At 44.2% G+C, this 26561-nt stretch overlaps 2 protein-coding genes across 5 annotated transcripts in view; both read left to right on the top strand.

The window, feature by feature from the left end:
* Positions 1-20900, top strand: part of LOC306714854 (phosphatidylinositol-binding clathrin assembly protein) — a 60836-nt gene extending 39936 nt beyond the window's left edge. The window contains exons 12-19 of one of the 4 annotated variants that reach the window (XM_079185011.1): positions 1011-1111; positions 3062-3172; positions 9187-9327; positions 9721-9751; positions 10223-10370; positions 15315-15371; positions 15648-15824; positions 16099-20900. In XM_079185011.1, the coding sequence (XP_079041137.1) occupies positions 1011-1111; positions 3062-3172; positions 9187-9327; positions 9721-9751; positions 10223-10370; positions 15315-15371; positions 15648-15824; positions 16099-16113 (781 nt within the window). In that variant the 3' untranslated portion in view covers positions 16114-20900. Of the gene's footprint in view, positions 1-1010; positions 1145-3061; positions 3173-9186; positions 9328-9720; positions 9752-10222; positions 10371-15314; positions 15372-15647; positions 15825-16098 lie in introns of all 4 variants that reach the window. The other 3 variants (XM_079185012.1, XM_079185010.1, XM_079185013.1) reach the window with 3 other exon arrangements.
* Positions 20901-24385: 3485 nt separating this feature from the next.
* LOC306714736 (cysteine and histidine-rich domain-containing protein 1) overlaps positions 24386-26561 on the top strand; it is a 10704-nt gene continuing 8528 nt past the window's right edge. The window contains exons 1-5 of the mRNA XM_079184856.1: positions 24386-24619; positions 25188-25237; positions 25350-25406; positions 26024-26178; positions 26413-26516. Coding sequence (XP_079040982.1) covers positions 24556-24619; positions 25188-25237; positions 25350-25406; positions 26024-26178; positions 26413-26516 — 430 coding nt within the window. The 5' untranslated portion in view covers positions 24386-24555. The remainder of the gene's footprint in view (positions 24620-25187; positions 25238-25349; positions 25407-26023; positions 26179-26412; positions 26517-26561) is intronic.

Below are 26561 nucleotides of genomic sequence, written 5' to 3'. Positions count from 1 at the left end.
TGTTGGTTGCACAATGTTAACGGCTGTTGAATAATTACACAATCAGCGTTTAGTTTGGTTCCCTATAAACTTCACTTTCACGATTCAATGCTGTCCGCCACAAGTGTGTCAACCGTTGCCCAACCAAAACAGGAAGACGGGCAGCGCTTCTGTTTTCCCCAGATAAAGAGTCTCGATCTGAAGCTCTCCAGTAGTGGAAACGGCACCAAAAGTAACTGTGGGAAACCAAAATGCGGTGTGTCCTTTTCCAATGAAAGTAGCTAGCACTAGCTCCAAAAGTGGTTAAAAGACATACGCTCATTTGCATATCGGTGTTGTCGTAGCACATTCATTTGCATAAAGCATTTGGAATTAGTTACAATGTAATATATTTGAATTTATGTCTTCTTTTCTTTACCCAGCGGTCTGAATAAGTTGCTAAATTTGTCGCTAGCAGCTCTGAGGAGAAACGGAAAGCTTTCCAAATTTCCGCGATTTAAGTGTCCAGTATGAAAAGAAGAATGCTCTGCAGGCTGTTTTAGATTTCTTCCCCAACAGAACGAACCCTCGTATCACACCGGTGACTGATTCCAGCTGTAGCGGAGCAACAATAAGACTTTGTTCTGGATAATCAGAACCGAATTTATCCTCAACATGCACGCACCGCTACACGCTGCGAGTTTACTGCTCCAAACTGTTTCATTGCTCTGCGGAAGTTTTTTACAGCCCTGCAGAGAGCGAGGATTAATCTTAATCTGTGACAAACGCACATCTTTAGTGGTGACTTCAGCTATTTATGTGCCGTTGATTAAATATTAATGCCGTCTATCTTTCCGTACCTCTCTGCTCTGTTTCTCTTCGTCTTCTGGCGGACTTCTTCGCTCTCCGCCGTTCATCTCATCCTCCCATTGTCTCTCTTTTCTCTCACTGACTTTTCATCTCTTCTTTCTCTGTCCTACCACGTTTGTCTTTCTCCTTCTTCTTCTTCTCTCATTATCCCTCTTTCCTCCCTTCTCTCTCTCTCTCCTCAGTGTGCCCAATCTGAACAGCGACCTGTTTGATCTTCAGCCGGCCTTCATCCCCGCTGTGCAGAGCAATCCTTCAATCTCCACCGCCAACAGTGCCTGGGGAGGTGCGCTGCACACACACACACACACACCTGCAGGTATACACATGCAAATAAGACTTGCATGCACACACACACACACACACAGATCAATTTATGTGAGTGTTTTGCATTCTGGGGGTTTTCTCCCTCCGGCCAGTCGTCCACATCTCTGCCCATCCATCTGTCTTTTTATGTAAACCATCCATCCTCCCGTCACCGTTGCCTCCTCTCCTTCAGAAACTAATGTTGCATGACCCAGCCGGTGTCTTGCGTAGACACACATTTAAGCAGGTTTCCGGGCCGTCGGTGTTTACATTGTGAGCACTCGCAGTAGTTTTGTAATAATGAATCCTGTAACCAATGAGATCCGACCGACCCCTCTACTTGTGTTCTGCTTTGTCAGTGTGAGAAAAAGAAAACTGTGGCTGCGGCAGAAATGCTGAGCAACAACATCGGCTTTCACATATTAGCTTTGCCGTACTGTGTGTACACCCCCCCCCCCCTCCTCCTCCTCCTGTTTCTGAATATAAGTTGACATTTCAGCTCAAAATCAGCGCATCAAAAAGTAGCACAAAGATGAGTCTGGAAGCACTGTTAGCGCGGATTATTACAGGATTTATGACGGAGGATTAAGCTGAAGCCGTTTATATAAAGAGTTTGGCCAGACTTCAGAGTCAGAGCTACTTCTTAGCTTAAATATCAGCCGTTACGCTATCAGTGGCTGTGACACAGGAGCCGGGATAACGATCCCCTGTGCTTTGCTCAACAACAACACAAAGGAGACTCACTCCAGTAAACGCCAACGGCTGTAAACCTCGGAAACACTGACGTGTTAAAGGAATAGTTTGCCATTTGGGGGAAATATGCTCAATTGGCTTTCTGGCAGAGAGTTTTAGACGGGAAGATTGACGCGACTCTCGCACGGAGCTACAGACAGCAGCCGGTTAGCCTAGCTTAGCATAAAGACTGGAAACAAGGGGAAACAGTTAGCCTGAATTCACCTAGCAGCTCCTCATTAACACCTTGTATCTGTGCTTGTTTCCTGTGAAGTGGAAAACAAGAATTTGCCTTTTTACGGGGGTTTGTGTGCTAAACTATTTCCTGCCTCTGAGCAGATTCCAGACAGGGACTCCAGGAAGTGAGTGTTCCTGGCCAAGAAATAGTTTGGTACATTTATTCTGTAAAAGACAATATTCCGACATGGCTGCTAAAACAGGAATATTCCACTAATATTCCCCATAACATGCAGCATTATATACTCAGATTAACGTAAAACACACCCATGACGTACGTCCTACAGCTACGCCTTTTAAATAACTTGAATTCCCCTTCCTGTTCCAGATGCACAATGCAAAAAAGGCTGGTTGTAAACAAGCAAATGTGTCGCCCAGAAAAACAATTGAGACATTCTGAATGTGCTGTAAACGTGTCAAAAGAATGTCTTCATCTGAAAATGCAACATTCAGAAAAAGGCCTAAATTAAAAGGAATATGCTGTTAACATGATTATGGTCATGTTGATAGTGTGCCTGTAGACGGGGTTGTGTTTCCTGAAAGGTTCTTTGTAACGGTAGACGTCATTCCTGTGAGTTTCGTTGTGTATTCTCTCTGAGGCTTCAAGCCTTTAATCCCCAAACAGGGATGTGGATGGAGACAAAAACACAAAAGGTGCATCGCCGGATTTTCTCGTGCGCGGGCTTAGCTCTCCTCTGAAAGCCTGACATTCCCGACAGCCTCCACAGAATCCCAAGTTACTAAGCAACAACAATGGCAGCACTCCGGAGACCGTAACGTCCACGTTCTTTGTCTAATTGGATTAGTTTAGCGGGGAGGTGGTGGAAAGCCATGATTTCCTAAACAGGCTAAAAATCCCAATCTGATGTTTGTATCTGCAGCTCTTTTAAATCTGCCGTCAGAGAGTCCCGCGCGGTTATCTGGTGCGGCTTAAACACTCACATCTAACTGCATCCCTCAGGATTGGAGAACCAGCCTCTGCAGCAGACCACCGCAGCCATGACTGTAGATTTCGATGCTGTGTTTGGGAATAAGGCCGCGCCCAGTAACAACGGCCCACAACCTGCAGCCGGTAAAGCCAGCTCTGAAAACTAAAAACCTTTTTTTGACTCTGCTCGGCTCGCACGAGCGTGGCATTGAACTAACCCTCTGCCTTGGGTGGGTGTTGGTAGCTTTACTAGCTCTGTCGCGTAGCCTGTTGTTTGAGTCCAATACCGTAGTGAAGACCCTTAATCCCAGAGACGAGGGATCAGTTAACTTTACATTCAGTTGGATTGTCAAGGAAAATGCATCAAAAGTCAAAGATCATTTGTAGGAATGTATTCTTTGCTTCTTCAGGACTGTGTGAGTGTATTTTGATCAGATATAAGTGACAACATAAGATAACGCCCCCACAGCTGTGATCAGATTTAGATATTATATTTTATATAATCCGTCAGAGCCCCGCCCACTTTAGGGCCTTTTAAAGATTACACATTGAACTAAAAGTTAACTGATCCCAGCTCCTGATTTCCCTCCGTGACTCTTTTCTTTGAGGGTTCCTACACAGATCTGCAAATTCTACAAACATGAGCGATGACACGAATCTTTTCCAGTTTATAAACCGACAGGACAGTTGGTTAAATGCTATTAAGTCTTTCTATGTTGGAGTTCTCCTCGGTATCATCAGTCATACAATGATTCTGAGAAAAGGCATAGTTGCCGGTTATTTCCTGTAAATCTTTTGGCTTACATCATTTAATCCATTGAATAAAAAGCCGTCATAGATGGTGTGGAGGAACCCTCGCTCCACTGTTACAGCTGGTTTCCTGCGTGTTACGGTAACCGCTTTAGACTGATGGCTCTTAAGCGTCGCAGGTCTGGGACTTTGGCTCCGAGCTCCGTTATTGGCTTACTTTCCTTTAACCGCTCCGCAACTGACACAATCAATCTCTGTGCTCCTCGAGCCCCGGTCGGGTCCTGAGACGCTCCTGCAGAGCAAATCATCTGAGCAGCTATACCTGCAGCCTGTCGTAGAAAGACCAGAACCAAAGGAAAGCCTTCTGAAGCTAATTCTAGGTATTAAACTTGACTAATAAAAGCACAGCTAAATACTCACTAGCACACAAAATGTGTATTAATCCAGCGCCGCATAAATGCTGGGATTGTTGGAAAGTTTAGTAGACCATTTGGGATTTGTTTTGCCGATTACAAACATTTTGAATATTGCCAGAATTATCCTGACAAATTCAGTGAAAAGCTTTGTTAAAAAAATGTTAATTGTCATTGTTTATCAGGCAACTTCGCTCTATATTCTTCAACAATCCGTTATTTCCAAAGTGAGGTCTCACTCTGGTCCGTTTTCCAGGTTCAAACTTATCTCCTCGTCTTCATCCAGCCGAGTGTTGTGTTTATTTTTCACTTCCCATCAATTAGCGCTGCTGGAAATTTGCCAGGATTAATCAGCCAGCTGTTTTTCCCCACACCAGCAGTCGCTGCACACGCCGTTCAAACTCATCTGTGTGACTTAATTGAAACAGCATTATCACACCGAGCGAGATCACCAAGTATACGGCTGGAACATCTTTCTTAGAAAACAACAAATGGACTCTTAAGCGGTTTCCTTTTATTTCCTGGCAGAAATGGTGATTTTCATGGTATTAGTTGTGTTTGCGCAGCTGTATCGTTTCCCAGATAAAGCTTTTGTTTTCCAAATGTTTTGCAAGACTTTAGTGCAGATTTCTCTGGCTCGCTCTAATCTTTTAACCCCGGTGAACTCTTCTGCTCTGCACTGAAGTAACAGTTGGAGGCTTGCGGCCGCGGTGTGCAGCCCGGTTCTGGCTTTGGACGGGACTAACTTCCTTCTATAAATAGAGCTCTTGTTGAAGCTGCCACTGCAAATATCAATGCACCATCTGGCAGCATCTTGTGTGTGTGTGTGTGTGTGTGTGCGTGCAGCGACTGTACTGCATGTTTCCGTCTGCATCATCTGCACACCGTCCACATGTGTCATTTCATGTCTGTGTTTGTAAAAGTCTGTTCACAAGTCGTCTGTCACTTTGCTTCATCCCATCTGTCTGCTACTGCTCCTCTGTGTTGTTTTGTTGTCGTTCACACCGTTTGCACACTCCTCCCCCCCTCTCTCCCTCCCTCTCCCCCTCCTTTGCCTCATCGTCTCCCCATCACACTTCACAAAGCAAGAATCACCCAGGCAACTCCTTTCCATCTGCTCTCCTCTTCCTCTTTGCTCTCCCGCCCGCCTCCTTCCTCTGCAAAGTCTCCAATTTTTTTTCTCCCCACTTTTAACTGCACGAGGAGTTGGAAGCGTAGTTGCTCCTTTTTCATATTAGATTTTTAAAAACATTTTAAAGGCAGTGCACAATGTGTGATGTCTTCATGATGTATTCTCCATCTATCTGTTGCCATTGCAGTTATTCCTCTTTGCTTCTGTTTTCTGTGTAAGATTGCTGACATTATTGATTTGATTAGAGCAAATTAATATCTCTGTTAATAACTTTGCTGTATCTGTTATTTCACCATTTTAATGTGTTGTCTCTGCTTGTATTCATGCCATTTAATTTAGTTATATTCAACTATTTATTGTCTCAATCTTTGCTCGTGCTCAACCTTCTGTCAACACATGAAAGAAAGACTAACTAAAGGTTATTGAATATATTATCAGCAAACTAATCAAGTTTCAGTACTTTTAAGCTAAAGGCACAGCAGCAATCTTCCACGGTCAGAGCTCGGGAGGAAGGGAGAGTTGATGCCGTCACATTTGCGTAAAAGCTGCAGATTAAATCCACAGAGATGCACATCATGTGATAATAAATGTCACTCGTTTATCATCTGTTATGCATAAAAGGAGGATTGTGTTAGAATTAGATAACTAACTAGCTCTACACTGCAAAACAATAATGTCTTCTTCACGGGTCATTAGCTGGCGGGGAGGCTGAACTCTTCACTGGGGTCTGTTGGCACCATATCGTGTCCGTAGCGCTCAGCTTCATATTTAGGAGGGTTGTTGTGTTAAAGGCATTCAGCTGGGAGCATTAAATAGTCAGCCGCAGGCAGCGCATCCAACAAACTCACCTACAGGTGTTGTTTCCTTAAACAGTGCTGCTAACGCGCCGTTCTTTAGACATCAGTAAGATACCCGTCTCGGGAACTTTTAAGCTTTTTAGTGTCTTTAAAAAAGGCGACTACTAACAACAACACTAGTCCTCCTTCAGCTTCATGGTGACATGAAGTCATGATGTGGTGTAGTTCCTTTATAGCTTTTTACTTCTATGATTGTATTCACGCTTCAAAAATCAAAGTGGGGTTCATTTATTAATACTATGTTGCTGAACAAAAGTGTTTATTTTCTGCAATAAGCCAAAATCCGATGGGTAAATCTCACTGGCTTTCTGTCTCGGGAACCAGTGCGATGCTAACTTCCTGGTCGGCGTACACTTCATCTCTGCAGCGCTCTATAGAATAAGAGGGTGGAGCTTCAGTTCTTTGCCTCATCATGATTTAATGTTGAAATGACTCCTCTAAAGGATGCAGCTTTACTTCCGTTTCCTGTGGAAGATTGCTGACGACGTGTATTTCTCATAATGCCTTTTGCTTTATCTGGAATTTTTTTTTAATGGCAGCTCGCTAAAGGTCATTAAATCAATAGCAACCTGTAACAAAACTGAGAATACTCTTCTTCCTTCATATCATATCCGGCCCTAAATATTATGCAAGCGTGTCTGAACAGGGCTTTAAGATATTCCAACTAAATAGTTTGTAAGTAACAGATTTCTCCCTCCCAGCGTTTTGGAATCGAACCCTTCGACGTGGATTTACTTCCTCGCTTCCCTTTGATCTTAAACTCTATTGGCTGTCAAATCCTCTGCTGAAACACCTAAGCTAACACTGATAGCGTTATCCCCCCCCCACACACACACTGTTCAATACGGCGCTCGCTTCATCAGCTCCCTCCTCCATCTATCTGCTCCGTGGTTTGTGTGTGTGATCCAGCGGGAGAGCTTCTCTCCCTTTCATCTCCTCCTCTCTTCTATTCCCCTCTTGGTTCAGTTTAATTCAGGGGGCTTTACTGACACGGTGGTTTCAAAAGAACAAAAATCACCCACATTGCCAAAGTGTTTTATCACAGTGACAAAAACAATGGAAATGCCGACAACTTGAGGAGTGGAGAGAAGTAAAAAGACTGTGGTTGCTTCTTCATTTTCCCTCTTTAACTTCTTCTGCCTCCGTGTGCTTCTCCTCTTCTCTCCTCCTTGTTTCTCATCTGCTAAGCTAGCAGGAAAAGTGTTTTCTGAATCTCTTGTGTCAGCACCGCTGTCAGACCTGCACACCGCTTCCTAACTAAATATTATTCCTCCTTTTTCTGTTTCTTTCTCCCCACATCAGTTGCCTCTCTTTCTTTTCCTCCTCCTCTGTGTTTCACAGGGACGCTGTAGGTTTACAGACGTCGTCTTGCATTCATGTTTTGTTTTTTTACAGCTTTGCTTTGTCACCTTTCATTTCATGTCTGCCACTAAAGAGAGGAAACAATAATACATGTAATTACGTGAAAAATCTACCGCTTATCATGTTGTGTTCGCTTTGAATTTCCCCCTTTTTTTTCTTGTTTTTTCTACCGCTCGCCATGTTTCTCACCCACCAAATACACACACATATAATAAACACACACAGTCACAAGTTTCCACCAATACTGAGCCATTAGCTGGATGAGTGCTGACATGGGGAGTTGTTAACACACACACACACACATCCGCAAACACCAACACTGGCCATGGGCTGCAACTTTACACAGTCTCTCTAACACACACACACATGCATGTTCAAAACTAATCACTGTTGGGCGTAGGAGTGTGTACATGACGGCCACGAACAGATAAATCAATCATCTAGATTCTAGAACAAGTGCTGCGAGCTACAGAGTCGGGGATTACGGGCCGGCTGCTGGTGGAACGAGGCTGCAGCGTGACTTTAATAAAAGAGTGGAGTCTTGGTCGAGAAGCTCTGTGCCCGTGTAGGTAGATGCTGAAAATAGAGCGGGACGAATTCATTAACGGCAACGCTCGCAGTGAGATTTGATAGTTCACATTTAAAGGAAGGCGCAGGCTCAGCAATATTCTCAGATCAAAACCGTCCAGCGCTGCTCGCGTTAACGCGGTCGAATCGCGGGTTGTAAAGTTTTGGGGGGAAAATTAGGCAGAAAGTTGAGTCGGCTCTCATTTAGATTCAGGACTTTTAATGCGTTTGAAATCGGTTGCTTCTGTTCTTTAACTCTCTTCACCTCGAGCGTGAGTTCCCCCCCTCACTGGTTCACTAGTTTGCAATTTGGTCAAACTGTACAGACTCTACAGCGCATATTCCTTTTACAATTGCAGACTTAGCATTGAAAATTCCTTATTAAACAATGGGTCCTTGGGATTAAAGAGCCGCTCTCCGCTCAAGCGTGTGGAGAACTACGGTGGCCTTCAGGTAACGCAAAAAGGCAAAAGGCCCTCTCTAGAGGGAGTGGTTGGTTTGTCCATTCTGGGCTACTGTAGAAACATGGCGGACTTTTGATGACTGGGTTCTGATTTTAAGAACCCAGTCCCTGTAGGTATACACGGCTCATTCTACGCTGACGAAGAAGTTTCATGTGATTACACACTCAGGAAAACGTAGTTATCAATACTCTGCCTACACACCGAGCTAAGCACGTTACGTTAGCCGCGGAGTGTTAAGTTCTTCAAATCTAACCGAGCGCAGGACTTTTCTTGTAGCATACCTGGTCGGATATTCATACAGTAGTGAGTGTGGTTTAGTTAAAAGCAGATAAACACAATGTTAAATGTGTTTCTTACAGTTTTATTGTGTTTGTAGGTTCATGAAAGACCTTTTTAGTGGAGAAATTCAAAGCTTGACAGGGGAGCCGATTGGGCAATCACTGATTTAAGGGGAAAGGGGTTTACCGACTAATCCGATATACGTTTCTACTTCTACTTTCCTCGGTGTGTCTGTTGGTGCGCTAACCCCATCTCTGTCCATATGATGTTGTTAGCAGCCAATCGTCTCCTAAACGTGCGTTATTTACATGCGTGAGTCTTGTTTCTCCCTCAGGTTTCGATGCTCTAGGAGACCTGTTGAAGCCTACGATGCCCGCACACAACGCTCCTCTTCCTCCCCCTCAAATGGCCATCCACCACGGAGGAAAGCTGCTAGCCAACGACCTCGACTCCTCTCTGGCCAACCTCGTGGGCAGTGAGTGTCCGGATGCATGTGTGCACGCGTAGCTGAATGTGTCGACACTAACTGTTGAACATTTATGTAATTGGACACTTGAAGCACCCTGGCCTTGAATGTATTCATACACACACTGACGTCATACTTCATATGCATTCTTACATATTCACTGTGCATGTAGATACAAGGACGCACACTGTTATATAAAGACACACGGAATACTAAAACACCGGTGCTTTTTTATAGAAAACAAAACCTCTCTTCATGTAGAATTTCAATTAAACACGTGAATGTTAATAACTAGTGTAAAGATTGATGTCGGGGAACAAAGATGAAGGGAAGTCTGAGAGAGAGAGAGATAAACATTTCCTCTCTTTTAACTGTGATCACTCATTCTCTCTGTTCCCTCAGATCTGCAGTTCGGCGGGACCCCGGCCAAGAAGTAAGTGTCTTTGAGTTGTGATGATACCGTTTCAATGTTGTGCCCGTAGTCCAGGCTGGAGGATTTATGCACTGGCAAAACAAATGCGTTACACTTAAACTCAACTGTTGCCAGCATCCCTACCTTCAGTCTGCCAACACATAAACTTTCACGACTAAAAGTCAAGTCTAATTTATGATAAAGTATTCAGTCGCTTTTAACTCCTTCGGTTTGTGATGAAGTGCTTCTGTAGAGCGTTAAAGGCAAGAGACTGCAAGTACGGCAGAAACATGAATAGGAGTCTTTGTGCAGAAGAGTTGTTGGTCTATAAAAACCATGATGCACCTCGGGGGGGGGGGGATAAAAAAGAAGAAGAATCTCCAAGTAAATCTTCAGCATTTTTACCTTCCAAGACGCGAGTTTGCTGCTGTTTTGAACCGGCCCTGAGGTTGAGCGGGTTAGGATGACGCTGTGTTTGTTTGGTTTGCGCTGTTCGTCCCTCTTCAGGCCAGAGATGCAGTGGAACCAGACCGGAGAGAAGAAGCTGACGGGAGGCCACAACTGGCAGAATAAGACCATGTCGACCACACAGTGGGGCCCGGCGCCCATGGCCCCGCAGCCCATGCCTGTACAACACGTGGTAAGGAGACAGAAACTCACACTGAACCACGAAGACGCAGGAAAAACAAAGACTCGTTTGAGTCGTGTGGTGCAGTAAAACTGGAGAGTTTGCCCTAAAAGAATCCATCAAGGTGTCTGTAAGTTTATTACAACTTGGATCTTATTTTGATGAATGAAGCCAAAACTACTAAAATAAGAGCCAAGTTGTAATAGACCAGAAGTATCCTTAATGAGAATCAGTCAAGGTGTCTGTAAGTCCTGGAAACCTCTCAAAAAGTCAAATAGCTTCAAGTGTTTGATTCATTATTTCAGGTGTTTTATATGTTCTGGCTTTGTATTAAAGGAAGAGTTTGTGGGAAATACACGTATTTCTTGAGGAGCGTTGGATAAGAAGATCAGTAGCTCTCTCGTGTCAGTCCATAAAACATGGAGCTACAGCCAACAGCAGGTTAGCTTAGCACAAACACTTGAAACAGATGGAAACAGCTAGCCTGGCTCTGTAAATCCAACTACCAGCTTTCAATTCATGATTTTTCAGGGGGTTGCATTATTTGCTGGACTGTTTCCTGGCTTCACTTAGCTTAGCTTAGCTTAGCATACAGACTTTAAGCAGTTTGTAACGGCTTGCTTGGAACCGTCCAATGCTAACAAAATCTGCCTCCCAGACACGAGAGTGATATCGATGTTCTCGTCTGACACTCGACGGACAGAAAACGTCCCAAAACTACAACTTTAACTGCGAGGAATCCGTGTGGCTGCACAGAACGTGCTGTTTTTAAGTTTAGCTGTTAGTTAATCTGAACAATACTTGCAGACACCTCGCTATTAAAATAAAGGATCTACGACTGTGTGATGGTCTGTGTGCATGTTTTGCACTTCTATGTTCCGTATATAGATGGAAGTATTGGTCATGTGAGTGCATTGTATTGGTGCGGTATATAGCTGCCTGTGCATGCTCCGTGTGTGTGTGTGTGTGTGTGTGTGTGTGGGTGTGTGTGTGTGTTCGTTCTGTGTGTGTGTGTGTGTGTGTGTGTGCGTGCTGATCTTGGCAGCTCCCGATTGGCCTCCTGATCTCCGGACAGCCATTTCTGGCTGACGAGGACAAACTGTCACTAACCCTCCGCTTCCTCTCTTTCTCCCCCCCCCCCCCCCCATATATCTATTTATTTTTCTCTCTCTCCTTTCCTTCCTTCTTCCCTCCTCACCCCTGCTGTCATGCCTTCTCTCCTTCCCGTGCCGCTCGTCCTCTTCATGCATTCTGTTTTTTTTTTTTTTTTGCACCGTCATCCGCTCGTCTTCCTTCCCCTCTTCGTCCGTTTTACCGCGTCTCTTGTTTTGCGTTGTCATCTGCTCGTCCTGTTTTCGCCGCACTGCCTTTGACTTCTGCCCGTCCGTATTCTGACCCCTCATACTTTAAAACAAAAAATGTGCTTAACTTGCTTCTGTTGGTCTTCCATCTTTGCCTACGTTGTGGTTTCTTTCTTTTCCCGTCCACGCTCCTCTGTTCTTCTCATATTTGTCCTCTTTGCCTCCTCTTGGTACCTTTTTTCTTTTGCCTCCCTCTTTCATCATCTCCTCATTTTCTTGGATTTTCTCTTCCCCCCTCACTTGTCACTTTCTCTCATCCTCTCGCCCTCTCCCGTCCCTCTCCATCTTTCTCTCCGTCTGTCTTTTGTCTCTTTTCCTTGTTGCGTCCTGATGCAGAATGGAATGTTCTATAGTTATGTAAGTACTTATCCCTGTTTAGTAAAAAAACGTCTCAATGACTTCTCAGTGACTCCTGTAATGTGCTTTCAACCTCCCTCTCGCTGTCTCCCACTTTTCTCTGTCGCCTCTTTCTCTCTTGTGTTCTCTGGAGAGACGTATAACCCTCTCACCTCTGTGCTACAGGCTAATGATCTGTGCTAGTTATGTCAGCATCAACACAAACTGTGATACCAGGAAGTCAGAGGAGGGTGCTACTTTTGTCCTCCTGCTACTTTCCTTTTGATATCAGGTCGAGCCGTGTTTCTCTAGTACATCTTCCTGATGCCATGTTGTTGTTTATTTTAACCAAAAGAGACACGAGAGGGTGAAGCTAAGTACAACCGAACCCTGAATAAGACTTTCGTAGGCGACCAAAATGTTACAGTTAACTTTCATGAAGTGAAAACACTGTGATGGAGTTAAAGTTCTAAGACGAAATCACAGACAACTCCCAGACCGGACAATGCTGTGGTAGAGACCTGTCAATCACCGTGTAGCCCCGCCCCTAAAGCATCCCCTGCTTTATGGTCTGTTTGACTCTAAATGGACCATCATTTACTAAATGAACATCATGCTGTATTGAAGAAGACTTGAAACTAGAGATTGAGACCATAAACTCATGTTTACAATGTTTACTGAGGTAATAAATCAAGAGAGAAGTAGAGTCATTTTCTCATAGACTTCTATACAACCAGAGGAGTCGCCCCCTGGTGGACACTAGAGAGAATGCAGCTTTAAGACCCGGAGATTGATTCAAATACCAAGAATCCAAAACCTGATGTATCTTACTACTAGATGTATTTTCCCATCTTATATGGTACAAGAGAAAAGTACAATGTGTTGTCAGCAGTGAACTAAAGGGCAGAATATTAATAGAACTGCTCAATAGTGTCACAGAGAAAGAAAACACATTGTCTCTGTAAATATACACGCCTCAAAAAAACAGCAAATATAACCTCTGAAAGCCATACCATGATAAATAAGTCATGTAGTGATATATATAATAAGTAGGGTGTCATGCATGATAAGTGAAACTCTCACATCTGAGGTTCTCGCCAGGAGGGCAAAGTTGCAGCGAGCGGTCTGCGCTCGCTTCATACTTACAAATGCCAGAAATCCTTTTTTTTTAACCTTCACTTGAAGAAGCAGAGTTCTGACTTTGCAGAGAGAGTAAAAGAAAGGGGAGAGAGAGAGAGGGAGACGGCAAAGGGAATAGCAAAGGTTCACCTCTGAGAGAAAAGAGAGATTTAAATATACAACGAACACACAGGTGGGAAAGGAGGGAGACCCGCTGGAGGGAAAGGAGAGAGGGTGAGCTTAAGAAGACAGATACAAGACAAACTGTAAAGCATTATGCGTCAAGGGCCAACAGATGGAGGGAAATACAGATGGAGAAGCTGCAGCGGTGCATGAACGGCGTCTCGTCCATCTTCTTGTCACGCTTAAATAAATTAAATAAAGTGTCATTTGGCGCAAGAACGGTGAGAGCCGTCAGACTGACGGATTGTTTGTTCTTCAGGTGCAGATCAAAGGAAAGTCAGTTCAATCTTTAATCGCGGTTTCAAATACAAAGCGTGCTACTAAGTGAGCGGTAATACTCTGAAGGATACAACTCAAGTCTTTTTGGCTTGAATTGTGTGTGTTTTTTTTCTTACCTGTCTGGCTGCCGGCAAGCTCTGCTGCTGGAAGGAGGTCCCATTGATCCATGATCAACTTTCACAGCCGGCTCCCTGCAGGCAGCAAAGTAACGGCGGACGTCCTGATCAATCACAGCGAGAACCTCCTGAGACTTTCACTGTGGATCTCTTAGCAGAGAATCACCCCCCCCCCCCCCCCCCCTTTAAAGTAGCATTAACGCTTAGCTTTTACTGTTTCTTACAAGTTTACAGTTTCAACAATCCTTAAACAAAATGCTTTACTTGCTCTACTCCGTATAACTCCAGAACCTGCCTGAGAATCCTCGACGTTTTCTTCAGTATCAAAGTCATCCAGTGAGAGCTGTCTCTACATCCACGGCTACATTGTGTCATTACATTTGACTAAATATAAACTAAATATAAGCTAAGTCGCTTAAGTCATCTAAAATACAGTCGGCTACGTTTATACTGCGACGCTTAAAACCATCTAACATTAAGCATTGATTTAAACTTCTGCAGCCGACTGAACTGAACTGACACATGACCGTTTTTGACCGTAATTAAAAAGGAAAGAAAATGTTTAATTAATGACTGTTTTGCACACTGTGTGTCAGAAGTCAGGCTTCCATCTAAAAGGTTTCTAAGATACTGTAAGAGCTGTAAAAAAGACTCTTTATAGATCAACCAGCGCTGTGTGCTATTTGTTAAAAGCATCGACTAAGTAGCACTTAAAGGAGAATGCTAGTGTAGTTTAATGTAATCTGTAATCCATCATTTTAGGTGAGACTGCGAAGCTAATGCATGTGCACCAGCTGCAGACTTTTCAGAGTGGAAGCACGTTTAACACCTCTGTAATGACTGAGGCGTTATAAAGTCATGTTAGGGGAAAGAAAAGCCTCCGTTGTCTCGTTTACAGTGATGGATTAGGGTCTGTGAAGGCAGCAGCGTGCTTCTGCAAGCTGCTGTTTTTTTTATTTTATTCTAAAAACAGTGTGAGCCCACGACTTCCTGGTGAGCAGGACGACCCGCAGCGTTAAAAAAAAACAAGTTGCAACTTCTGACTGCAGCAAAAAAACTCTACGATTATAGGTGGTAGGGTGTGAAAGTACAATCTGAAAGGTCTGCAAATACTTGCAGGTATTCCCAAAGCGCCCGTCACGTTTGCATTGGAGGACCTGCTCGGCCGTGGTGGATTTGATTTGTGGAGAGCGGAGGGTGAGGGCTTAAACGCTGTCCTATCGAGCCGCCCCCTTCTTAAAGCGGCGGCGGCGGCGGTGATGATTGCTCCCAGCGGGGTTCCGCTGAGCACCTCTGCTGCGTACTGTATTGTTGCGCTCCTAATGTGAACACTTTGTCAGCATTACGTGGGTTTTCTCCTCACGCGCACATCACGCCGTGCGCGTCATGTTCAGACGTGTCTAATGGAGACAGATGAGACGTTTTGTCCGAGCTAAAATTGTCTAACTGTTCCGATGTTAAGTCCAAGTAGCTTTCAGCGTATGCATGCCATGAAACTTGTTTTTTTTTTCTGCCACCTCTGCTTTAAGTTGACTCCGGCTCTCTGCTTTTTTTCCGTCTAGGCTCCAGCTCCCATGGCTTTTCCCATGACCACACCGCAAGTGCCTGTGTATGGAATGGTGAGTTCAATGTCAGAACATGCAGAAAGAGGGCTGCAACTGAGTTTTATTGTTACTAAATGTGTAGAAAATAGCAACCAAATCAGATTCTCAGAGCCTAATGTGAGCTCTTCAAACGTCTCGTTTCAGTTTACACGTACACACGAGACCCAGCTGGTGTTTCCTTTGTCTTCTCTTCCTTCTCCTCCATTTCCATCCTTGTTTCTCTGACTCTCTTGTTTTTTGTGTCCCGTCTCCCCCCCTCCTCCCCTCCCTCCCCCCCTCCTCTCTCCCCAGGTCCCTCCCCACATGGGTCAGATGGGCGGGGTACCAGTGATGGCTCCTCAGCCGATGATGTACAACCAGCCTGTTCTCAGACCCACCAACCCCTTCGCACCGATGCCCGGAGCCCAGGTCAGCTATCCAGTACTTGTGCATTCATACGCACAGAACGACACCTTTGCAACTGAAAAGGTGTTTAACGGTGAACTGTAATAACAACCTGTTCATGTAACATGTTTCTTTTTTTTGTGTCCTTTATATGAGCTAACTTATGAACACCCGGGGTTCGTTTTCTTGTGAAATCTTCTCTTATCAGGTCGTGTTGGCTAATTCACGCAATAATACGACCGTCCAAGGACCTGTTTATCAATAATGCAATGTGGCGTAACGCCAAGACAGAGCTGCTAATGTGAGGAGGATAAAAAGGATCAAAATAAACCGTTTTCTCCACTCCGTTTCTATTCAGATGCAGTTCATGTAATCCAGTCAGGGGGAAGCAGAGTGCCAAACAAACAAACAAACAGCAGAAGAAAACACACGAGAGGAGCGATCAGATGGACGGAGGAATGATTTGATCGAGATTAAAACGACTGAGAGACAGACAGACGACAAGATGGCCAACCGACACCAAAACAAACACGGTGGAAAGAGGAGGAGGAGGAGATGAGCGAGCAGAGGATGGAGGGATGGTGGTGGGGAAGATGTCATCCCGGCTGGTTGTTGTCTGAAACAACTCCGTACGTGTGTGTGTGTGTGTGTGTGTGTAGCCTCTTTCTGTTACACTGTCTAATTTGTGTTTTAAATCATATCGATGGAGTGATGCATCAGGAGAGGGAATAAGGGTGAGAGAGAAAGATGGGAGGAGGAGGAGGAGGAGGAGGAGGAGAGAGTCTCTGCTGCAGAATTAGCTTTATTTCATACTGGTGCTACTTTTGTCCCCTCCGGGTTACCGTCCGCCTGCAACGGCAACTTGGGAACCCTCTGGAGGGGACAAGTGTTGAGTGTGTGTGTGTGTGGAAGTTTGTGCGTTTGTGCGGTAGGTTGTTTCAGACAATACCTTCACAACCGACCTCCCCTCCGTCCCCCTTCGTTCGCTGTCTGTGTCCACAAACGTACCAATAAGCGAGAGATTTACAGGCAAATCTCCTCGAGTGTGTTTCCCGTAATTTTCCTCTCTGTCGGGGAGATCTTTGTATTTTTCGGCCTGTTTTCTTCTGCAGCCTCTCCTGAATGTTACCGGGGCTTGTACAGCAACTTTGTTGAACCATTTGTTAATAATAGCATAATGTTGTTTATGGGTTTTTCAGCTTACGTCTTTGTTTACCCATGCTGCGTTGATTTCTTCTTCTAAAGCTACAGATACACACAGAGATATGAGGAGGATTAGCGGTGAAACGACGCGCTCGCGCTGGGAAAAGGCATCTAAATTGTCTGCGAACCAAAAAGCCCCAAAGCCTGGTCACACCAGAGAGCGGTAGAGCCAACTTCACCCGTTCGTCTTCGAGAAACGTGGTTTTATAAGCGACTACTCGCAGGACTGCTGTAGCTGGAGAGCTAATTGCTAACACGCTAGCGCCAGTTGTGGCAAAATTGCTCTATTTTCTCTGCGCTGTTCGTTCCCCTGACATTTCTATCTTTCTGTTTCTCATTTAAGTCTCTGAAAGTTATGAAAGAGAAGAGAATCAGCCGGTTAGCGAGGACCTTTAAGTGTCCCTGCAAGCGCACGTGATGGACGACAATTAATTCAGCACTTAGCACAACTGACTTACGGACACGAATAATTATGTTTTGTACCCCAGGATCCACTGAAACATAGTTTATTTAAACGTTAAACGATAAACGTTCGCAGCCAACAAGCGACGACGGCTTCCTTCATTTTCCCGCCAAAAGTCGAGATAGTTCGATTTTTGGTTCCACAGATTTCCCCGTTTGAAAGTGCTGGTGTGACCGGGCATTACACATTTATCTTGACCCAGTTTTGGCTGCCATTACTCTCCATAGAGAGTCAAACTGAGTATTTATTGTTAGCGTTAGCTGCCTGTTAGCACCTGGTTGACCTGTGTGTATCTGTCCCTCTTGTCCTCATCAGCTCAGACGTCACAGGCTTCTAAATTCAGAGTTTTGTTTAATATATATATATATTAGGTACACCCTATTGGCAGATCCACATAATGTGCCGGTGATTGAAGACAGCAGCGCTGACTGTGATTAAATGTTTCTGCTTTGATTTGAATTAAATTGCACTGAATCAAAGCGAGTGGCTTTTAAGTGCGACACTGAACTTTTGGCTCCGCCCCTCAGCGCAGAGGCTCCAGGAAACAAAACATTTTTGGGGGATAAAATTTGAGGTTGTGGACGATTCCTCAGCCAAAGCGTCCGTCACCGTGAGTTTGACTGTTGGTGTATGTGTTCACGTGCGTGCTTACACATTTTGTGTGTTTTTTTTTTTCTTTTTCCATTGAGGGCTATTTTCTGAGGGTCGAAATTGTGTCAAATTTCCAGCCAAATTTGAGCCAGCGAGTTTGACACGAAAATGTTGCTTTTTGTTTTGGTTTCAAATCAAAAACAAAAATTTCTTCTTTTTGTTGCAAAATGCACATGCAAATATTTTGCACTGAAGTGACTATCCTGCCGCAAGTAGAGCTGCTGCCGGTGTGAAGACGTTGAGGAGGAGATTCGGAAGTTTGTCGGAATCGTTTTGAGGGTTTTACAATAACGAGTTTGTTCTAATCTACCCGCCACTTTTGGCAGGCGACTAAAGAAAAAAAACAAATATACAAGTTTTTTTTTCCTGCCATTCTAACAGCGAACTTGAAACCTTTTTGTAGTCCCGTCGCCATCCCAAAGTCCAGTGTCCACATCCCAGAGAAAGCTCGTCACACACACATTTAAATCTATAGAACTCTCGTCTAGTTGCTCTATCTCTAGAATGCTTTTCTTAGCTTGCTTCGTCACTGTTCGGTGTGTGTAGATATGTAAAGAAAAAGAAAATAGTACTAATAACCAGTTTCTGTCTAGATCGTCCGCTCCCGCCCATCGCTGTTGGATAGATGTTGCTCTTTAGCCGCTTCTCGTCTTGTGTTAGCTTAGCCTCTCCTCACAGTATCCTCCTTTTCTATAGAAGAGCTCCCGCAGTAGACTTCCCACCTTCGTCCTCTCCTCTGCCAGTGTCTAGTGACTATAGCTCTAGTATCTCTCTCGGTGTCTCTTGTCTTTTAGCTTTGTGGTTCGCTTTGAGCGCGCTCTCTTTTCTTCTCGCTGTTAGCATCGCTCCAGTGTCTGGTTAGATAGGGTCCTTGTCTTTTCTTTTTGTTTTTTTCTCCGTCCCCCCCCCGTCTCGACAACATCGGCCATCATCGCTTCTTCACGTTACGATGTCAGCAGCCGACAAATGCTTGGACGTTCAGGTCTTTTTTGTGACAAACGGGAGAGTCGAGTACAGTGTTTTGTTCGTGCAGCCAGATTGGGAAATGTTCGTGGATTTCAGCAGCAGCTTTAAAGTTTGTCTGCTCAACCAGCCACGTATCAAAGCCCTGATAATAAGAGAACAAAGAACTTGGAACATTAAAGTTGCTTTCTGGTTTGTTTGTCCCCCGAATCTGAATCAACATGAACTCCCATCTGGCCTCCGACTCGCACTCTTTCCTTAATGTCCGTCTGCGCGTTGGCACCAGACGTGAGCTCTGATCACGACTCTTTATATAATCTGGCGGTGATGAATCGGCACTCTTCAGAGAGAGGAAGCCGCTACCGTCCCGTGGCTCCGACGGTCACATGCTTAGCTTTTCTTTCCCGTTCTTCTAAAACCTTAAATTGACCTGCATGGAATCCCGTCCTGCCTGTTGCGATGAGATCGTCGTCGTCTTGTGTGTCTCGAGTGGTTTCAAAATGGTGGAGAGCGACCGCGTGGAGGCCTCTGCGGCTCCTTAGAGTCGCCTAAATGTTTCTGGCTCCTCTCCTCGATGTAGCTTTATCACGTCGGGTCATTTGATTTGATTTGATTTATCCAGGGGGGGGAGGGGGGTGTTGGCCGAGCATGCAGGCTCTCTCTCTTTTTTTCCGGCAACTCCCTTCCCCAAATATTCAGACACTCTCACATTTGCAGCTGGGACTTTCCCACCAAAACCACCGGTTCTCTTTTTCTTTTTAAATGATTTGCTATACAAACGTGGTCCCGTGTGGGACCAGACCGGGCACAACCTCGTGGCTAAGTCGCGCTCAACTCTTGAAAAGCTGCTGCCGCCTCTCTGCATTGTTGTAGCATGAATCCAGGTGGAGAAGGATGAACGTTTGATGTCATATTAAAAATGTCCGTCCTCCGCTAAAGGCCGAGTGCATCGATCACTCGGGTGGATTTCGATCTCTTCTCTGGGGTCGGTTGAGTGCATGGTTGTTTCGTTGTTCGTTGTCCCCCAAAAAGAAGCATGATATGACGGTGACGGTGGACGGATCTCACTTTCCCGACCAGTCGCTCTTCGTCCACGAAGGGGGGGGCTGAATCTGAGCGATGTTTGTTTTTTACGCCGCCGATAAACGAGCCACTGTAGCAACAAAAACGCCCAACTTCTTTGTGTTACTTCTCCCCCAAAGAGGTCACACTCGCAGCACAGATTCGTCCTCGCTGTTCGTGCTTCTTTAAAGGAAAAACCCCCCACGAGGTGAAACGAAGCTTTCTTTTAAACGGATACGAACCCCCCGTTCATTTGGTCCAGTGCGTCGGTGTGTCGAGTCAAAGATCTCTTGTGCACGTTCTGTTTTTTCTACATCTGTGTTTTTTGGTAAGAACCCTCGGATTGCTGCCTCACTATTCTGTATATAAAGAAATGCACCACACTCACCACATGGAGCTTAAAACACATACTCTCATAACCCGCGACCTGCGTTATCTCTTCATTTATCTCCCAGATGTTATCACAGTATATACAGGTGTGGACGGGCTGCAGACCTCCCTGTTCATCAGGATCAGCCATGAATTCTCAATGATGCCAAATGTTTGTTTTTTTGAGTAGAGTAAATCTTTTGATCTCTCTCTCTTCTGTCCCCCCCCGTCCCCCTCCCTCTCCCCCATCTCTTTGTACATTTTTTTTCTATTTATTTAAAGCAGAATATATGGATTGTATCGAGCATGGAAAGGCAAACAAAAATGTTACAAAAAAAAAAAAAAAAACCCACAGGCTTTTATTTTACAGCAGTATATTTGTTTATTCTAGGGATCTGTTTCCTCTCTCCTTTTTTTGGAAGAAATAAAAAGTCATTTTCCATTCCTAAGATGATTTGTCTGTCGTTTTTTAACTGAAGGAAGTGAAGTCTACAAACCTTTAAGAGTCTCCGGTGATAAAAAGCCGAGGCCTTGAAATGTCAACGCGTGTTTCTTCTTATTTTTAATTGCAGCGCCAGAAGGCCGGAGAATGTTTTTATTTCTGTTTTTTATTCCGCCTCATAAGATCTCAAATATATATTTCATCGGTTTTTATATTTTACTACAAAACGAGTTTAGAATTTTACAGTGATTGACCTGTTTTAACCTCGTCTGTGCTTCACATTCATACAACTAGCACATAACGGCTATTACCGGGGTTACAGATGCCTTGCTCAAGGGCACGTTGATGGTGCTCACTGCAGGAGGAGAGCGTGTTATGAATGCACTTTACACAGTTTTACACAGTTTTTCCCCATCAAACGCGGGTCTTTAATTTAGTCTCGAAACAAATCAATTTAAACTTTATTATCCACAAACTAATTGACAATCCATTAAAGGAGCAATACCACTCACATATACATACCACAGTGATGGATTAAAACATGAAGACATGACAATAAAACAAAACAATAACGGCTGGAACAGTACTCAACAGTAGAATTGGGACAGAAATGGTCTAAAGTTTAGAAATAATGTGTGAAAATAAATCTTTTTTTGTCTGACATTTGGAATATGAATCAACCAAAATATGTTGAATTTTGCATATTTGAGGGTTTGCAGGTTTGTAAAAAACACAACAAATCTAAACAATTATTGGCAGTTATAAATATAGGTCACTGGTTAACACCGCTGTGTTATTAAAATGAGCTGTTTCATGACATAAAGAAGTGTTTTTCCAAACTTGCTCTGACTTATTAAAAGCATTTCTTACACTAGTGGAGAGGAATAATATCTTTATCTCTTATTTAATGTAACGGAGTGTGTTCATCGCAAGTGAAGGCTAACACGGAGAGGAAAGTGTTTTTAAAGCTGGATTTTTCTGGTCTTGTGCTGAATATCCATCATCTCAGACACACGGACGAATCACAGCGACTGCAGGCGGTTCCACCATAAATGATTCACTCAAGACGAAACGCTGCTGTTCATCAGGCTCTGTGCGTTTTGAGTTATATATATATATATTTATCTCCCACTGAGAAGCATTTAATCATAAACACTGGAACAGGATCACATGCATTACCTCTGTAGAGCCTCTTGCTGTGATTGTGGAACAAATGTACACAAACAGTTTTATTATTCACAGCTCGGTGGGAACCTGTGTTTGTATTCTAATCGCTCACCGTGGGAGAGCTGCTGTTGTTTCTCTAACAAAATCAGACCAACGTGTCGCTACACGCGGGGAAATACAGGTGTTTATGTGTACAGGTGTACAGGAACACAGGCGAACATGTCGCCACACACCGGGAGAGAGTGACCGGCTGTATGTTTTCCCACCGGTATAGAGAAAGTAGCTTTGCAGAGGCACATTCTGTCCTCAGGGTCTAAATAATTCATTATCATTCATAATTCATCTATTTTGCATCAAGAAACGAGCGTCATTCAGCACAAACTTTGAGATTATCTGTGATTTCCCCTCTAAAAAACTGAAGGGAGGCAATAAGTCTTATTTATATTTGCATAAACTTAACTAATTCCCCCAACGACAACGATGCATAATTAAAATAAGACAATAGAAGCAAAACAAAAAACATGAAGAACATAACTAACTGTGTAGAACAGCAAGTCTGTGCACGGCGGAAGCCTCTGACTGCATCAACCAGCAATGTTGACGTCAACGTTGCAACACGTTCTCATTCGTCACAGACCCTCCAGCGGTCGCAGTGAACACGTGGTTAACTTAACGTGAACACTTAAAGGTCAAAGGTCCGGTGTATGTTTTTCTCACAACAACACTGATGGTTAAAGTCAGGGGTCGCCAATAGGCGGACCGCGGTCCGGATCCGGACCCAGACGTGTAACTGATGGATAATTGAGAATTATACATTTTGGCGGAGCGCTTCTATTTTAACCTGCACAGCTTTTCCAGCATTTACGGCACTCGTTCAGCAGTCCAGGAAATACACCGACCAATCACATACGTTGTAAATCATCTCACGTGACGCTACTCAGCCAATCAAATGTCTGTATTCTGAAACGCATCGTGAGCCGAGTGAGATATGCACACAGACACGATAGACGGAGAGCTGTGGGAGAAGTAAGTGGGAGAATTTCACATTGCGTGCTCTAAAAAGAGAAGTGGACCACGAGAACAGAGCTTTTAACAAAGAATGGACGAACTCTTGTGTGTTCATTCTTCCTGCTGGCGCTACTAAACGACTCGTGTGTTCAGATACCGCGGCCATTATTAAATGCGATGTGAAACGCCACCACGAGACCAAACGCACATCTTTAGACCAAACACTCCAGTCTGAACTGAGGGCGAGATGTTGAAATGTGTAGAGATTGTTTATTATAAAGTTCACTGAGACCGTTATGATGTTAAATGATTTAACAAAAGAGAAGAAAAAAGTTCACTCCAGCCACACTTTCCTTTTTTCCTTTTCATTAACTTTTTCAAAAATCAAGCAATTTCTTTTAAGATGCAAGTTTTTCAAAAATTCATTTGTGTATTTTATTTTTAGATGGAGCCCTTATTTTACTCGAAATGAGAGAAGAACATTTTATTTTTGTATTTCTATGTATTATTTATAATCCATCCAGTTACATTTTAAAACGTAATTATATATTATATTTAAAAAATATAATTGATTTGTACTTTCTTTATTTGATTTGACAGTTGTTGACTACACCGAGACTTTGTTACTACTAGGCTTCTTGAATATATATATTGCACTAAATAGCTCAAGTTAGATATTGTAATGTTCCGGACCTTTGCACGAGGAGATGTTCTCAATCTGGACCTTTCGTAATTTTAATTGAATCCCCCTGGTTTAAGTTGTAGTTAAGTAGTTTGGACGCCCTTTGTTCCATTTGAAGATAATCTGAGTTTAGAGAAGAGACATTTCCTGTTAAATCATAATGCAGCTCTGCTCCGTTATAGACTGTTTGTTCCCGGTTTGGTGTGGGAAGACTTGAAGCCGCTGACCTCAACCCATCCAACACCCGCTGCTGAACCGAGGATACAGTTATAGCAGCATGTTCCAACAATCAGTGAATCATTGTTCCATCTGTGTATCTAATCACAGCAACGTATTCCAGCTCTCCTTACTCAGGCTTCTCCCTGGAAATACTCCCTAGATCCTAGTTTATCAGGTGAACTACGTGAGGAAACAGGCCCGTGACTCTGTGCTCTGACTGCAGGGGGATCCGGTCCAGGAGCGGTCAGTGCTGCTGTGGTGTGACAGCCGACGCTCAGCGGGAGGAATGTCAACCCCCCTCTGGCAGATCAGTTCTGACAGCTGTAGATTGAGAGAGGGAGGAGAGGAGGGAGCTGCTATTTTTATCTTTCATTCAGTCAGAGAGAGAGAGAGAGAGAGACCCCCCCCCTCTCTTTCTTTCTGCTCTCTCCAGAAGGCGATCACCCCTCTTTCTGGGTCTTTCCTCCTCGCCTGGCCCGGAGAAACTTCTGGAGGTTTTCGACCGCAGCAATAAGAGAAAACCGGGCGAGTTGGAGGAAGAGGTCAGAGCAGACAGAAGAAGAAGAAGGACGTCACAGAAGCCGACATGGCTCTGCTCTGCTACAACAAAGGCTGTGGACTGAAGTTTGACGCTAAAAAGAACAAGGAGGGTAAGATGTGTTCATTTCTGCTTCTCCATTTCACTTAAAAGTGATTTTAAGTACAGGAACTCCTTCCAAACCACCATCAATGTCAGTGAGATTGGGTTTCTCTGCTTTTACTCTGAAAGTTTCCTAAATGTCAGTCTAGATTTACAAATGAATGTAAAGTTTTGGGTCTAAATTGGACAACTGCTTTACAAAAAGAGCAAATACACACAGTGCCAGTGAGCAGGGATCAATGGGAGTGTTTTACACTGTTACCCAACAACAGCAGGTGGAAAGAAAAGCAGATTTAAGGCCTCGATAGAAAAGAAATAAAGCAGAATAAACAAAGTTCAACGTGTCCTGACTGTCACCGACGCTGTGAGTCTGAGCGATGGACATGAAGGGACACGTGTCCCTGGAAGCAGGAGAGCCGCTATCTTTCTAGCAACCGACTTCCTTTTATGGGACGCTCGCTCTCAACTGTAGTGACCCGGCTGAGCAGCTGGTGTGTGTGTGACTCTGTGTGTGTGTGTGTGTGTGTGTGTGTGTGTGTGTGTCTAAATAAAGACTGACTCTGTCTTTCCTCCAAAAGACGCCTGCGTCTTCCATCCAGGTGTCCCCATCTTCCACGATGCCCTGAAGGTAAAACTAATACAAAAGTAAACAAATAAACAACACTTTCATTTAGCTCGAGGGGGCGAAATAAATACTAAATAAATAAAAATCATGTGTGTGTGTGTGTGTCCTTCTCCAGGGTTGGTCCTGCTGCAGGAAGAGGACGACGGATTTCTCAGAGTTTCTCTCCATTAAGGTAAAAAAAAAAGCAGCTCCGGGTCAAACACTCGGTTACTATCTGCTGCTTGGTTATTAATGTTATTATAATATATTCAGAGGCAAAACTTAGTGCTGCAAAAAACAGTGGAAATTTTGTTTATTATTTCCATTTTCTGCTGCTTTACACAGTTCAGAGGATGAACGTTGCTCCTGTTACTCACTACATTCATTTGACACCTTTAGTTACTCGGCCGACTGAGATTAATTACACAAAATGTTATTATCGATTTAAAGAGACTCTTAAATCAACAAGCTACCCGGCAGTTTATAGCTCAACGTCTACCTGCTGCAACATTAAAGCGCCGTTCACATTAATGGAGCGATGAAGTTGTGCCAAAACACATTCCCATGTTAATCAGAAATGATGTATTTAAATCCCCTTCAAGGCTGTTTACATAGGAACATATTAGGAAGCTGTTTTTAATGGCTGAATCATATAAAAACCAGTCTCAGCGTTCACATGATGATGTTTTAGTGCAGCTACATTGTGAGGCATCATTCTGACGTCAGGTTCCCATGAGAAAGAGAAGTAATACGTGAAGTTTGAGGTTCTGTGCGGACTGGAGGTGACCGCCTCTCTTTCCTCCAACGCAGGGCTGCACCCGCGGGCGCCACAGCGACGAGAAGCCCCAGGAGCCTCTGCGTCCGGAGGTGACCTCGGATAAAGGCGACATCAAACACACCAACGGAGAAGAGATCATCTACCGGGGACCCAAATCTGCCGAGGCGCTGCAGAAGGAGAGACCCAGGTGTGTTTTTGGAAACACCGCTCTGGTGCTCACATGCATGCAGCTGTGTCTGTCTGGATGAGGTCGCCTTCAACATCCCTGGAATAAATCATTTTGTGGCAAACACCATGCATCAAGTCCTGCAGGCCTCTGTGTGTACCCGAGCTTGTGTTTCCATTTTGTGTGTGTGTGTGTGTGTGTGTGTGTGTGTGTGTGTGAGTGTTAACATGAAAGTGTGTGTGTTTTTATTTGCAGTTCAGACGAACTCAAGACAGAGCTGCCCTACAACGTGTCGGCATCGCTGGCTCAGGTGCTGATGAAACTGGACATCAGCAAGAAAGCTGAAGAGGAGAGGAAAGGTCAGTGTGTGTGTGTGTGTGTGTGTGTGTGTGTGTGTGTGTGTG

Source organism: Pholis gunnellus (genome assembly GCF_910591455.1).
Source record: "Pholis gunnellus genome assembly, chromosome: 23".
NCBI lineage: Eukaryota > Metazoa > Chordata > Actinopteri > Perciformes > Pholidae > Pholis > Pholis gunnellus.
This window is presented reverse-complemented; position numbering and strand designations above follow the sequence as displayed.